General features: G+C 43.2%; 1 protein-coding gene across 1 annotated transcript in view; it reads left to right on the plus strand.

The window, feature by feature from the left end:
- Nucleotides 1-10,701, plus strand: part of LOC140508102 (sulfotransferase 2A1-like) — a 31,537-nt gene extending 20,836 nt beyond the window's left edge. The window contains exons 3-6 of the mRNA XM_072615871.1: nt 809-935; nt 4,488-4,582; nt 9,598-9,778; nt 10,262-10,701. Of these exons, the coding sequence (XP_072471972.1) occupies nt 809-935; nt 4,488-4,582; nt 9,598-9,778; nt 10,262-10,380 (522 nt within the window). The 3' untranslated portion in view covers nt 10,381-10,701. The remainder of the gene's footprint in view (nt 1-808; nt 936-4,487; nt 4,583-9,597; nt 9,779-10,261) is intronic.
- Nucleotides 10,702-12,612: the final 1,911 nt, after the last annotated feature.

The following is a 12,612-nucleotide window of genomic DNA, read 5'->3' on the forward strand; positions in this document are numbered from 1 at the left end:
CCTGACACCCTGGGCAACTCCTTATTTGTACTCCATCAGAGAAGTGGAGATCTGAATCATCTAGGTCTTACAACTATAGACATCTTCACTAAGACTTTCTTTGTGCAATATTCACAGATTTCAAAGTATAATTCTAATTTTAGTCTCATAGATTGGCCAGCATCTGAGAACTTCAGTTAAATTGCTTTCAAGTGGTTCAGAATACCTTTGTAATGTTTTTGGAGGACTTGAAGGGAAAGAAGAGGAATGGAAGGACTCAGGTTGAAGGTGGAAAAAGAAACAGGTCGAGGATCTCACATATTGTGTCTACTCTTTCCTGCAGGGCCCTCTTGATATCTTACACATCTGAGGAGATGTTGAGGGCTCTATCTATGTGGGACCCCTCTAAACTCTTCTCCAAGGTTGAAGATCTCAGCATGCTTGGGCTCCCCCGACTACACCTTTGCCCTCCATTTTCCTTGAACATGCTGCTCATGCTCATTCTGTGTGCTAGTATAAATTTTCTTTGTCCTCTTCCATCATCTGAGCATTTACAAAAGGCTTTTATGCAGTGCAATCCAAAGAATCCTCATCCACTCATTTTGATAAATATCCCCTTTTCTTCTCCTCAAGTGTTAAATCAATTAACAAACATTTATTAAGCACCTATTAAATGCCAGGCACAAAGCTGAGCACAAGGGATACAAGGAGTGGGCTGGACAGCAGATCCAAGAAGCAGCAGCTGCTCCAAGAACACTCCACCCAAGAAGCTTCCTGAGAAAAGAAAATGGATGTATCAGCTTCTTAGGGTTCCATTTTTTTCTTTCAGATGATATATATTGCCAGGGATCCAAGGGATGTCATTGTATCTCTTTACCATTTCACCAATCAGCTTCCATTCTACCCGTTACAGTCAACCTTTGAGGAATTATTTGTTCATTTCCTGCAAGGAAATGGTGAGTGAGGGGGAAATGATGGAACCAGATCCTCCTCCCATTTCTTTTTTTTTTTTTTTTTTTCAGAGTCAAACAGGGGTTGAGCTTTATTTCAGGGTCTGGGTTACAAATGCAGGGAAGTTCTTCCTTAGGAGGAAGAGGGGGAGATTTCCTAAGGAGGCTAAGCTTAAGGGATTGGAAGTAGAAGTATAAGCGGGGAGAGAGGGGGAGGGGAGAGAGGAAAGAAAAGAAGCGGAGCCCTACTTTTCTCTTTGGCTCCACACGTGCTAAGAGAGCTTTTAGGCTTCCTCAATCCTACTTAACCTTCAGCCACACAGTTTGCATCTCAATACCATGCTGTTAGGTAACTAGGTGTGCTCCAATCCGGGACGACCTCGAGGGCAGGGAGACTCCACCCATCAGGTATCTCCGGGGGAGAGGCGGAAATACCCGAGCTAGCCGAGCTAGCTCAGTCTGACCTTCTCGAACCCCCGCTGTTCATGGAGGGCCTCGTAAGACTCTAAGATTTAGAAGTCCCACTTTTACCAGCCCGAGACCGTCCACACGGAATTGAGCTTCCAGTCCCAACATATCCCCTTCTTTGTTATGCGTGGAGCGCACCTGGCTCTAGAGCAAACAGTGGCTGGAGGCTGAGTGGATTAGGAAGGTCTTTAGCATATGAGTACCTTACAACAAGACTTCATTCACACAGAAATCTGCAGCTAGCACAACTGACAAAGGGAGGCATCAAATAAAACAAAGATGAAACTAAATGGCTGAGTTACAACAGAGGAAGTGCAATCAACTAAAATCCCAAAGCATATTTTAAGAGAAGCAGGTGGTGTAGGCGCCTTACATCACCACTCCCTTAATCTTGCAAATGGATCTATACAGGTGGAAAATTGGTCACCTCCTCCCTACCCAAGTGTCCTGGGTTTGTGATATCAAAGTCCTCATTCAGCTGGCGAAAAAAGGATGCCTAGATTGAAGCTGTCAGCAGCAGTGTCTGCGGTTGTGATGAGGGCTGCTTCCTCTCTGGGCAGCAAGGTTAAAGCTGTCAGCAGCAGGCTCAGGTGGTGTATGATCCTTCTCCGGGGTCTCTGGGCTCTCCGGGGTCTCCGCCTCCTGCGTCTCCGTCGTCTCCGACCTCGGTTCCCACTTACGGATCCTTCTAATGGGAATCCATGCATTCCCTTTTCCTGTGGAGACACAAACATACCCTCGACCCCCTATTAGTATCTTAAAATGTCTCATAGCTGGAGTAGTATGTGAGTTTTTTGAGACAGCTGTATCAAGCTCTGATTGTATTAGGCCTCTTAATCTTAGCTCTGATTGTATTAGGCCTCTTGATCTTAGCTCTGATTGTATTAGGGGACCTTTAGGGGACCTTTTCCCCTTCTTTGTTTAGCGAGGATCGCCTTTAAGGTAAAATTGATAAGAATGCATAGTGGCTGTTTGTTTTGGTATAGCTGCTGCCAGGTACTTACAAATGCTTCATTAACATCTGTAAGGAACCTGAATTTCCCGGATTTTTTCTTTATAACAAACACAGGAGCATTCCAGGGTGCTAATTGCTCCTTAACCAGTAGTTGCAGTGCCTGGAGTTTTTCTGGAGTCAGGGGCCATTGCTCCACCCAAATCGGGGTGTCTGACTTCCAATTCAAGGGTGGGGACTCCAGTACAACAGCAATGGCCCTTACTAAAAATTTGATAGCTTCATTTCGAGGCGGCTCATAATGTCCCTGCCCCAGATGTTAAAACTAAGTCCTGGAATCACCAACGGCCATACGGTCCCTTGGCGATCCTCTGCCTCCCACTTTACTGGGTGCATTGTCTCTAAGGTATTTTGGCACCCTCCTATTCCCCACACTGGTCTTTGGCTTTCTTTGAGCTTCCAGTGCCGGGGTACTGAGCGACCGCTAAGGCAGGTCCTATCCACTCCAGTATGGAGCGTGCTATAAGGAGGCGCAGAGGGAAGACACGGTACATTCTCCCCTGCCTCGCCTTTCCCATCCGCTAGATGGAGCTCCGAGTCTATTTTTTCTTTACGCTCCTTAACTTTCCGCTTAACTTTCTGCTTGCCTGGATCCTCCCCTCCCCTCTCTCCGCTTCCACTCTTATTCCAATCCCGCCCTGGCCTCTCGGCCCTTCCAGCAGGCTTTTAATTACACCGAATATCAGGAAATCTAAATCCTCCAGCTCCCCAGGGTATTGTTGCTCGTGAGCAGTCATTTGCTCTCCGACCGCTCCCCATTTTTCTCTTGATATTCCTGCCTGCTTGAGCCAAGGAGAAACTTTCCAAATCCTTTTACAAAATTCTCGGAGGTCATCTAACTCTATTGTGACCCCCGCCTTCCTGCATTCCCTGTGAAGTTTCTCAGCCCAGACCTCCTGTTCCTCTGGCTTTATTACTGGCAATAGATTCCCCATCTCCGCCCTTTTCCCAGGGGTTTGGGAAGCTTCTCTCCCCTTTCTCTCCTTCCGAATCTAGGATTCGGGACTCGCTTCTTTCACAGCCCCTTCCGGGTGTACCCCAAAAGCACCCAGGATTATCTACGCTCCCAATCCCTGTTGGGGCGCCAACTGCCAAGCCTAGAGGCCTGTATTGGGCTACCCGAGTCTTTCTTACCTGTCCCAGGTCTTCGGTTGGCCAAACCGGATAAACGTATGAGAGAAAGGACGTTCCAGAGTCAAACAGGGGTTGAGCTTTATTTCAGGGTCCAGGTTACAAATGCAGGGGGGTCTTCCTTAGGAGGAAGAGGGGGAGATTTCCTAAGGAGGCTAAGCTTAAGGGATTGGAAGTAGAAGTACAAGCGGGGAGAGAGGGGGAGGGGAGAGAGGAAAGAAAAGAAGCGGAGCCCTACTTTTCTCTTTGGCTCCACACGTGCTAAGAGCCCTCCTCCCATTTCATCTCCCCTCTCTCTTCTTCCTCCTCATTCTCCCTGACAACATAATGAAACCCCCAGTATTGAAGGTGCCCTTCCATTCACTGGGAGGCACATTTCTCTCAGCAGTCCAGGGACAGAGACAGTCAAATGACTGTCAGCTTCATGTTAGGGAAGAGGGATAGGGACTCAGACTTGGGATGTGGCTTTCCCAAGTTTATGTGGCCAAGGAATTTGCAGAGCTGACCTACTTCTGAGCCCATGTCTTCCGAATTTATAATCAGTGCTTTCTGAGGAGCAGGGCCTCAATAGACCAGCTCAGGGCCTGGATTGAAATACAGGTCATCTCCTAATGGTGCAATTTTAATGCCACCTTCTCCAGCAAACCCAACCAGACATCTCCATCAAGTTCCAACGTCCTTGCCAAGATTCCTGAGTTTGAGGGTAGCACCTACCCAAGCGTGCCCCATGACTTCCTCCTGGCCCTTCTACTAGCCAACCTTCTCTCGGGTGGTATTTCTCTGGGTCTAGGAATCATGCCCTCCTGCCCCAGACTAAGTCATGTCAGGGCAGAACTTCTGTCTACAAATCTCCCATTTTGGCCAGCATCTGAGGCTGATTAAGCACTTTATGAATGTGTGAAAGAGAAATGACACCATCCCATCTTTCCTTTTCAATTTCCTTCCAGTGTTTTATGGATCTTGGTTTGACCACATCAAAGGATGGCTGTCCTGGAGAGATTCAGAGAAGTTCTTGCTCCTAACCTATGAGGAACTCCATCAGGCAAGCTTCCTCTCTATTTCCTTCATCATTCCCTGAGGTCTGCATTTATAGTAGTGGCTTCACTCTCTCAATTACCTTAATTTATCTGGTGTATATTTTGTTTCTGTAGAGTTGTTTGCAGGTTGTTCCAGTCAATACACACTTATGAACCATACGCTGTGTGCCAGATACTGAGCTCAGCACTATGAAAGCAAAGAAAGGGAGAAGAAACTCCCTGAGCTGAAAGAACTCACAGCGTTAATGTGGAGACAATGAGGAGACAACATGTAAACCATATGTGTATGCATACACACACACACACATATATATATGGGTGTGTGTATCAATAAACATATATATGTATATGTATATACATGTATGTCTGTATGCAGTTTGTATGTCAGAAATTAGAAACATTCACCAGACGTAGGATACTGGAAGCTTAGAGTGGTGGGTAAAGCCTTCCTGGAGGAATTGGGCTTTTGTTGCTCAGTCATTTCAGTCATGTCTTACTCTCTGTAACCCAATTTGGGGTTTTCTTGGAAAAGATCCTGGAGTGGGTTGCCATTTTCTTCTCCAGCTCATTTTACAGATGAGGAACTGAGTCAAGGAGGTTCAAGGGACTTGCTCAGGATCAGAAAAGTAGTAAGCGTGTGAGTCCTGATATAAACTCATGAAGGTGAATCTTTGTGAATTCAGGCCCTGCAATTTATCCCTTGTACCACCTGGCTTCCCCTTCAAGAAAGCTAGGAAGGTTAGGAGCCAAAGCAAGAGAGGGAGAGTATTCCCAAGATGAGGGACCGCCAAAGACAATTTCCAGAGCCAGGAGATGGAGGATGTTGTTTAGGGAATAGGTCACAGGGCTGTGTAGCTGGATCAAGGATTATATGTTGGGGAGTCAAGTGTAAGAATACTTGAAAGGTATGAGAGAGGGATATTTTGAAAGGACTTTGAATGACAGATATTTTGGCATTGGATCCTGCAGGTGATAGGGAGCCACTGCAGTAGGAGGAGGAGGGTGACATGATCAGACTTTTTGTCATCTCACCCTTGGAATATTCCCATAGGCTCCTGGCAGTGGTGGGGGTGTGGGTGTGGTGGGGTTCAGATCTCTCCCACTCCAGTTCATCCTCCATTCAGCCAACAAAAGTAGTTGCCTTTTATTTGTTTCAAATATGATGGTGGTTGTTCTTCCTTCTCGAAGAGGACCAAAATGACATCACCATGATGAAGTCAAGTTTCATTGTGTCCAAGTGTGGCTGATCAGACCAATATGAGTTCAGAATGCTCTACCACAGATTTGGCAGAGATGGTTCATGTGAACATTTGGGGTAGAAACTCCAATTTGTGCATCCTACATTTCCTTTGTGCTGTTTCAATTCTGCTTTGCTCATAGAGCACAGCACCCTTTCTGATATGGGCATGCCACATTGAGCGAAATTTGGTCATATAACATTGTATAACATAACCTATGAAAAAATATTGACTTTAAGGTCCATACCAATGACCAGTCACAAAGGACTCAAAGGATAGAAATTTCACTGTTTATGTATCGAAAATGTCAAACTTATGTCTAAGATTGTTGCTAAGAAAGATTGGGGAGACTGGAGCATGACGTGACTTCAGAAAGTAAAACAATTGAAGAAATGCTAAAAAAAAAGTAATTATTTTATACAAATGAGGTTCCAGAGGAAGAACCAATACAGAGGAATGAGATGAGGGAGGATAGCTTTTAGTTCAGGAAACCTACGTTCATGAGGAATGGCTTTAAGAGAAGAAAATACATACACATCTAGAAGAGCACAAAAGTCTTCTAATTAAAAGAAATAAAACTCTAAGGGGACAGGGAGTAGGGCAACGATAGAGGAGGGAGCTTTACAGGACAGGGAGACAGAATAAGCCAAAGAGGTGTAGGGAAGGGTGTTTAGATTTAGGGGAATGGGAGGATAAGGGAAGGATTGCTGGGGGTAGCTTAAGTAATAGGAGGGTAAAGTAAAAGGTAGAAGGAAAGTATAGAAGTTGGGAGAGCTAGGGAGAAAGAGATAGACAAACATAAAAACAATATTGGGAATACATTCTTTTGAGGGAAAGTATATGTTCATATATGTATGTATTTATGGAAGTGGATATATGTACATGTGTATGTATCTATCAATACCTATATGTAAATATATCCATGCTCAGTCATAGCCTTCAAGTTTTGAGTAGAGGGGAGTAAAGGGGAAAATAGAACAAAATACAAAATGTACAGCACAGAACAAAAGAAAACCTACAAGGAAGCACAAGAAAAGATGAATAAACTTCAACTTAACACGTGGTATTTAATATATAGGCTTTCTGGAAATGATAAGTTATTTCTATGTGATCTGAATCCTCTCCCATATTCTGCTGTGAGCATGACATGATTTTTTGTCTTTTTTATTTTATATTTAAGTTTATAATGCTTCCTTTTCTGTTCTTATTTTGTATTATTGTTTCAGTATTTGTCTAAAATGTAAAAAAAAATTTTAAAATGGATTCTTTCCACTCCAGAGATTGCTCTGCTCAGGGAAAGAGCCTGGGTCCCCAGTACAACCAGTGTACAGAGACTCAAGATATGTGAATGTAGATGTCTAGGAGCACTGAAGGAGGGGGAAGATAGATGGTGCTGTGAATAGAGTGCTGGGCCTGAAGTCAGGAAGGTCCCTCAGGTCTCCAATTCCAATCTGATCTCAGATACTCAACACCTTGTTCACCCTGGACAAGTTGCTTAACCCTCTTTGCCTCAGTTTTTTCTTCTATAAAATGGGTTGGAACAGGAAATGGCAAATCGATGCAGTATCTTTGGCAAGAGAAATCCCAATGCATTTATAAAGAGTCAAATAGGACTGAAAAGTAAAAAAGTCAAGGTAAGATATCCCAGTGGAATTGGGGCAGAAGAATGAGGGAAAAGCAATGGGGAATAGGAGAGGCCAAATGCCACAAGAAGGCTTGACTATCAAGCCAGCTTACCAGCATATCTATCAAGAGAGGGGCTGCCAAAGAGCAAGGGGGGATGGCTACTACTCAGGGATGTCAGACCCCATAAACCAGTGCTTGCCTCTGAAGAGATCCGGGTAGAATGTGGTACATTGTGAAAAGCACTAAGTCATTGCAGTTCTGGCCGTGGGTCCAATCACTGGTTCAGTCAGGTCGCTTCATTCCGAATCTCTCTTCCATAGAGTGATCCTGGGGGGGGGTTGCCAAGAGCCTTTTTAAGACACTATTACATCCACATCCAGAGACTGAAGCATAATAATTTCTTTTTTTCCCTGATTTTTCCATTTGTTCTTTTTCTTCTTTCACAACATGATTAATGTGAACATAGGGTTGATGTGTTTGAACATATATAACCTATATCAGATTACTTGTCTTTAGGAGGTGGGAAGAGAGAAAGGGAGGGAGAAAAATTCAGAAGTTAAAATCTTATAAAATGAATGTTGAAAACTATCTTCACTTGTAATTGGAATAAAGTGAAATGCAATCAGAAAAAAGGAAGAAAAATGATGGTGCTATAAGAAATTATGAGCAGGCAGATTCCCGAAAAATCTGGAAAGACTTTCATGAACTGAACCAGGAGAATATTGTACTCAATAATAGCAACATTGTATCATGATTAATTATGAATACTTAGCTATTCTCATTAATACAATGATGCAAGACAATTCCAAAGGAGTTGTGATGGAAAATTCTATCCACATCCAGGGAAAGAACTGATGGAGTCTGAATGCAGATCAAAGCCTATTATTTTCGTTTTTCTGTGTGTGTGTGTGTGTGTGTGCAGGTGCGTGTTCTTTTGGTCTGTTTCCTCTTTCACAAAATGACTAACATCGAAATATATTTTACATAATTGCACATTTGTAACCCAAATCATATTGCTTATCATTGCTGCATGTATTTGGAGAAAATAAAATAGTATTCAAAAAGAGAAACAAGTTTTCTAAAAGGCAAGTAAACAAGCTCTTTCCAAGACATTTCCATATCTGTCAGAAGCTTCTCCCTGTGCCAGTCACATGAGGCTGATTTCCTCTGTTATGAGCTGATGGGAGGAGTTCCCACAATCCTGATGGAGAAGCTTCTTTCTCCTCCCCAGGAATCCCTTGGGCTTTCCCTTAGTCATTCTCCATGTCTATTTTCCCTCCTGTCTCATCTTTTTCTTCCTTTCCTTTTTCTTTTGAGTTTTGTTCATCCCTTTTCTCTTTCTTCTTCTGTCTGTCCTCCTCCCTCTCATCTCCTAGGGCTTTTCTTCCTCTTCATTTCTTTTTAGACTCCTTAGAGTCCTCTTGCCTTCCACTCTCCATGGCTCTGACTGCTTTTCTTTTTCCTATTTTCTCTAATTCCTTTTCCCTCTCTCTTTTCTCTCCCCAACCACTTTCTCTAGTAATTATAGACTTTCCCCTTTTGCCATCCACGCACCAAACCTTACATTCCCTCCACCAACTCTTCTTTATGCTTCTTTTCTTTCTTTTCCTCCATCTCTTCTTTTTATGTCCTCTTTCTCATTCCCTCCATCTCTTTTTCATCTTTTCTTTCTCTCCTTTCCTTTTTTCTTCTTATCTTCCTTCCTTTCTTTCTCTCCACCTTCCCCACCAGCTCTTCCTTCACTTTCCATGACCTCTACTTTCACCTCCCTTTATTCTTCCCTTGTTTCTCCCCAAATCCTCACTTCACTTCCTGGTTTGATTCACTTCCCACTCCTGCTTCAGATCTAATTCTCACCCCCTGCTTCTTATTCCCACCCACCCCCTGCTTCCTTTCCAGTTCCTCTCCCCTGTCCAGTTAGTTCTGTCTTCCTTCTCCTCAGACTCTCCTTTCTCTCCTCCTAAATTCTTTCTTTCTGCATCGCTTTTTCTTGCACTGTTCTTTCAAACTCTTCCTACCACCTCTCTTTGCTACTTATCTACCTCTTCTCTATTCTATCCCTCCTCTTTATTCTTCTCATTTTTGCCCCCTCCATTTTCCCATTGTCCTTTCTCCCTAACACCACCCCCTCACCCCCATGGGGTATTTTTTCTCAGGATCTTAAAGCCTGTGTGAAGAAGATTTGCCAATTCCTGGGCAAGGAGCTGAGTGAGGAAGAAATCAACTCAGTTGTACAGAATACCTCCTTCCAAGTCATGAAAAAACGCATGCTGGAAGACAAGGAACTTATACCAGGGGAAAATGTGGAGATTATCAAAATAATCACATTGAGAAAAGGTGAGGAAGAATGGCCTAGGGTCATTAGAAGTTTACATAGGTGGGTTTCTCTCAGTTCAACTGAAAACTTGGCCTCAGAAATAGGATCAGAGAAGCTGTGAATCTCAAAATCGACAGAAGCCAGACAAAGAATTTGCTCCATGTCCACCACAGAGGGTAGATGCCTTTGATATGACCCACTCAGAGACAGAATTCCCAAGCACACACGGAAACCTCCTTTAGGTTTTTATGCTATGGAGTAACAGCAAGAAGCCAGGGAGTAAGAGGAAGGGGCATTTTCAGCATCTACATTCTGTGAATGATGAGTGTGGAAGGGAAGAGCTCCCTGGTTGCAGGGAAAGGTCACCTGACCCCGAATAGAAGTCACTAGAGTCCAATCAATGTCTCCTTCCTGGGGCAAGGAGGGAGGTTGGATAGTATGGAAGGACATGATCACAAAGGAATTGTCCTTAGGATGTGTTTCCCCCTTTCCACATGTGGCAGGAATCTGTGGAGACTGGAAAAACTACTTCACAGTGACCCAGATGGAAACATTCAGCAAGGTGTACCAAGAAAAGATGAAAGGGCTGGATCAGGATCTCTTCCCATGGGGTCAATGCTGAGAAGAGCTGTGGAAGATATGGTGCTGTCTAATTCACCCAATATATGATCTGCACATAGAGAGAATTCTGCCTCCACTTCCCTGTTGCCATTCCCCTACTTTCTCTTCCCTTTTCTCATTAGCATGGCTCACACAAAGTCATGTGAGAGACTTGGGGCATCCATGTTTCTTGCCAGAGGGAAGCTTTTAGTGGGGGTCCCATTAGTGATCCCACTAACTCACCTTTGAATAATATGCTTTGGAAGCTATTGTGGAAGGCTCGTTTTAATCCTATATTTCGAATAGAGTATTTCAAACAGAAATAAATGCTGAATATAGTAGACCTCTTCTGCCTATTGATGTAATTGTGATTGTAATCAGTTTCTTGATGAAAAGACCAGAACAGAATAGAAAATTTGACTTTCAAACACAAGAATCAAGAGAAGCATGAAAAGGTAAACAGGAAAGAGAAATCATAAGGGACTTACTAAAGTTGAACTATTTACATTCCTATATGGAAAGGTAATATTTGTAACTCTTGAGACTTTTGTCAATATTTGGGTAGTTCAAGGGATTATGCACACACACACACAGACACACACACAAACACATATGTATATAGACACAGAGCACAGGGTGAGTTGGATAAGAAGAGATGATGTCTAAAAAAGTAAAATTAAGGGGTGAGAGAGGAATATAATGGGAGGAGAAAGGGAGAAATGGAATGCGGCAAATTATCTCTCATAAAAGAGTCAAGAAAAAACTTTTCTTTGGAGGGGAAAAGGGGGGAGGTGAGACGGAAAAAGTGAAGCTCACTCTCTTCTCATTTGAGTTAAGAAGGGAATAACATGCTCACTCAATTTTGTATCAAAATCTATCTTGCACTATAGGAATGTAGGGGAGAAGGGGATAAGCAGGGTGGGGGTATGATGGAAGGGAGGGCAAATGGCAGGAGGGAATAATTAGAAATAAATACTTCTGGGGAGGGACAAGGTCAAAAGAGAGAATAGCATAAATGGGGGGAAGGATAGGGTGGAGGAAAATATATTTAGTCTTACACAACATGACTGTTATGGGAATTTTTTGCAAAACTACACATATATGGCCTATATTGAATTTGTTGTCTTCTCAGTGTGGATGGGTGGGAAGGGAGGAAGGGAGAGAAGTTGGAACTCAAAGTTTTAGGAACGAATGTTGAGAATTATTTTTGTATACAACTGGGAAATAAGAAATACAGGTAATGGGGTATGGAAATCTGTCTTGCCCTACAAAGAAAAGAGAGAAGATGGGGATAAGGGAAGGGAGGAGTGTGATAGAAGGGAGGGAAGGGTAATCAGAATGGAAGGTGTTATGGGATGGGGTGAGGGGAGAGATGGGGAGAAAATTTGGACCTCAAAATTTTGTGAAAATGAATGTCAAAAACTGAAAATAAATAAATAAACTTCAAAAAAGACTTTCTGCAAGCTGTTTCTCAGATCTATGTTAAGACTATAAAAAGTTGCTTAAAATATACAATAGAGATAACTTTCTTCAATGTTCCTTTGAATCTCATTAAATAATTAACAATACAATATACACACTGTTTCTAGTTAAAAGAAACCCTTGTTTCTGTACTTTCCTCCTTGTAAAGATTCTTGACTGATAAAGGCAAAATTCAATCAGGCACCTGATTATACTAAAACAAAAACAGCAAAAAATCCTAATTTCATTGCCATCACCCTCCCACCCTCCGTCCCTCCCTTCCTCCCTCCGTCCCTCCCTCCTTCCCTTCCTTCCTTCCTTCCTTCCTTCCTTCCTTCCTTCCTTCCTTCCTTCCTTCCTTCCTTCCTTCCTTCCTTCTTACCTTCTCAATGTATTTGTTTAATAAATATTAGCTGAAAATTTGTGTTTCTATCCACTTCTCCCCCTCTAATTCTCTCCTTGACTCTCGCTGCTCCCTCTCCCACTCCTCACCCCCAGCTCCCTGCCTATCTCTTACCATAGAAGTAGAAGTTAGAAAGGACCATTGATAACTATGAATCCCACAGTCTTATTTTCCAGGGGAGGAAAATAAGGCACAGTGAGGGAGAGTCCTAGTCTCCAAATTCAGTAGATATCCCAGAAGGAGCAGTATTGCATTTCAGAAGTAGCTGCATCCCCACCTCGCCTTCCCTGTGCCTTACCCTTCTTGGGCTCCATCTGCTCTGTCTCTGATTCTCCCCAGGTCTCTTTGACTTTCAACAGCTATCTCTCACTCTCCCCAGCTCTCAATCTC

Source organism: Notamacropus eugenii, chromosome 5 (assembly GCF_028372415.1).
Source record: "Notamacropus eugenii isolate mMacEug1 chromosome 5, mMacEug1.pri_v2, whole genome shotgun sequence".
Lineage (NCBI taxonomy): Eukaryota > Metazoa > Chordata > Mammalia > Diprotodontia > Macropodidae > Notamacropus > Notamacropus eugenii.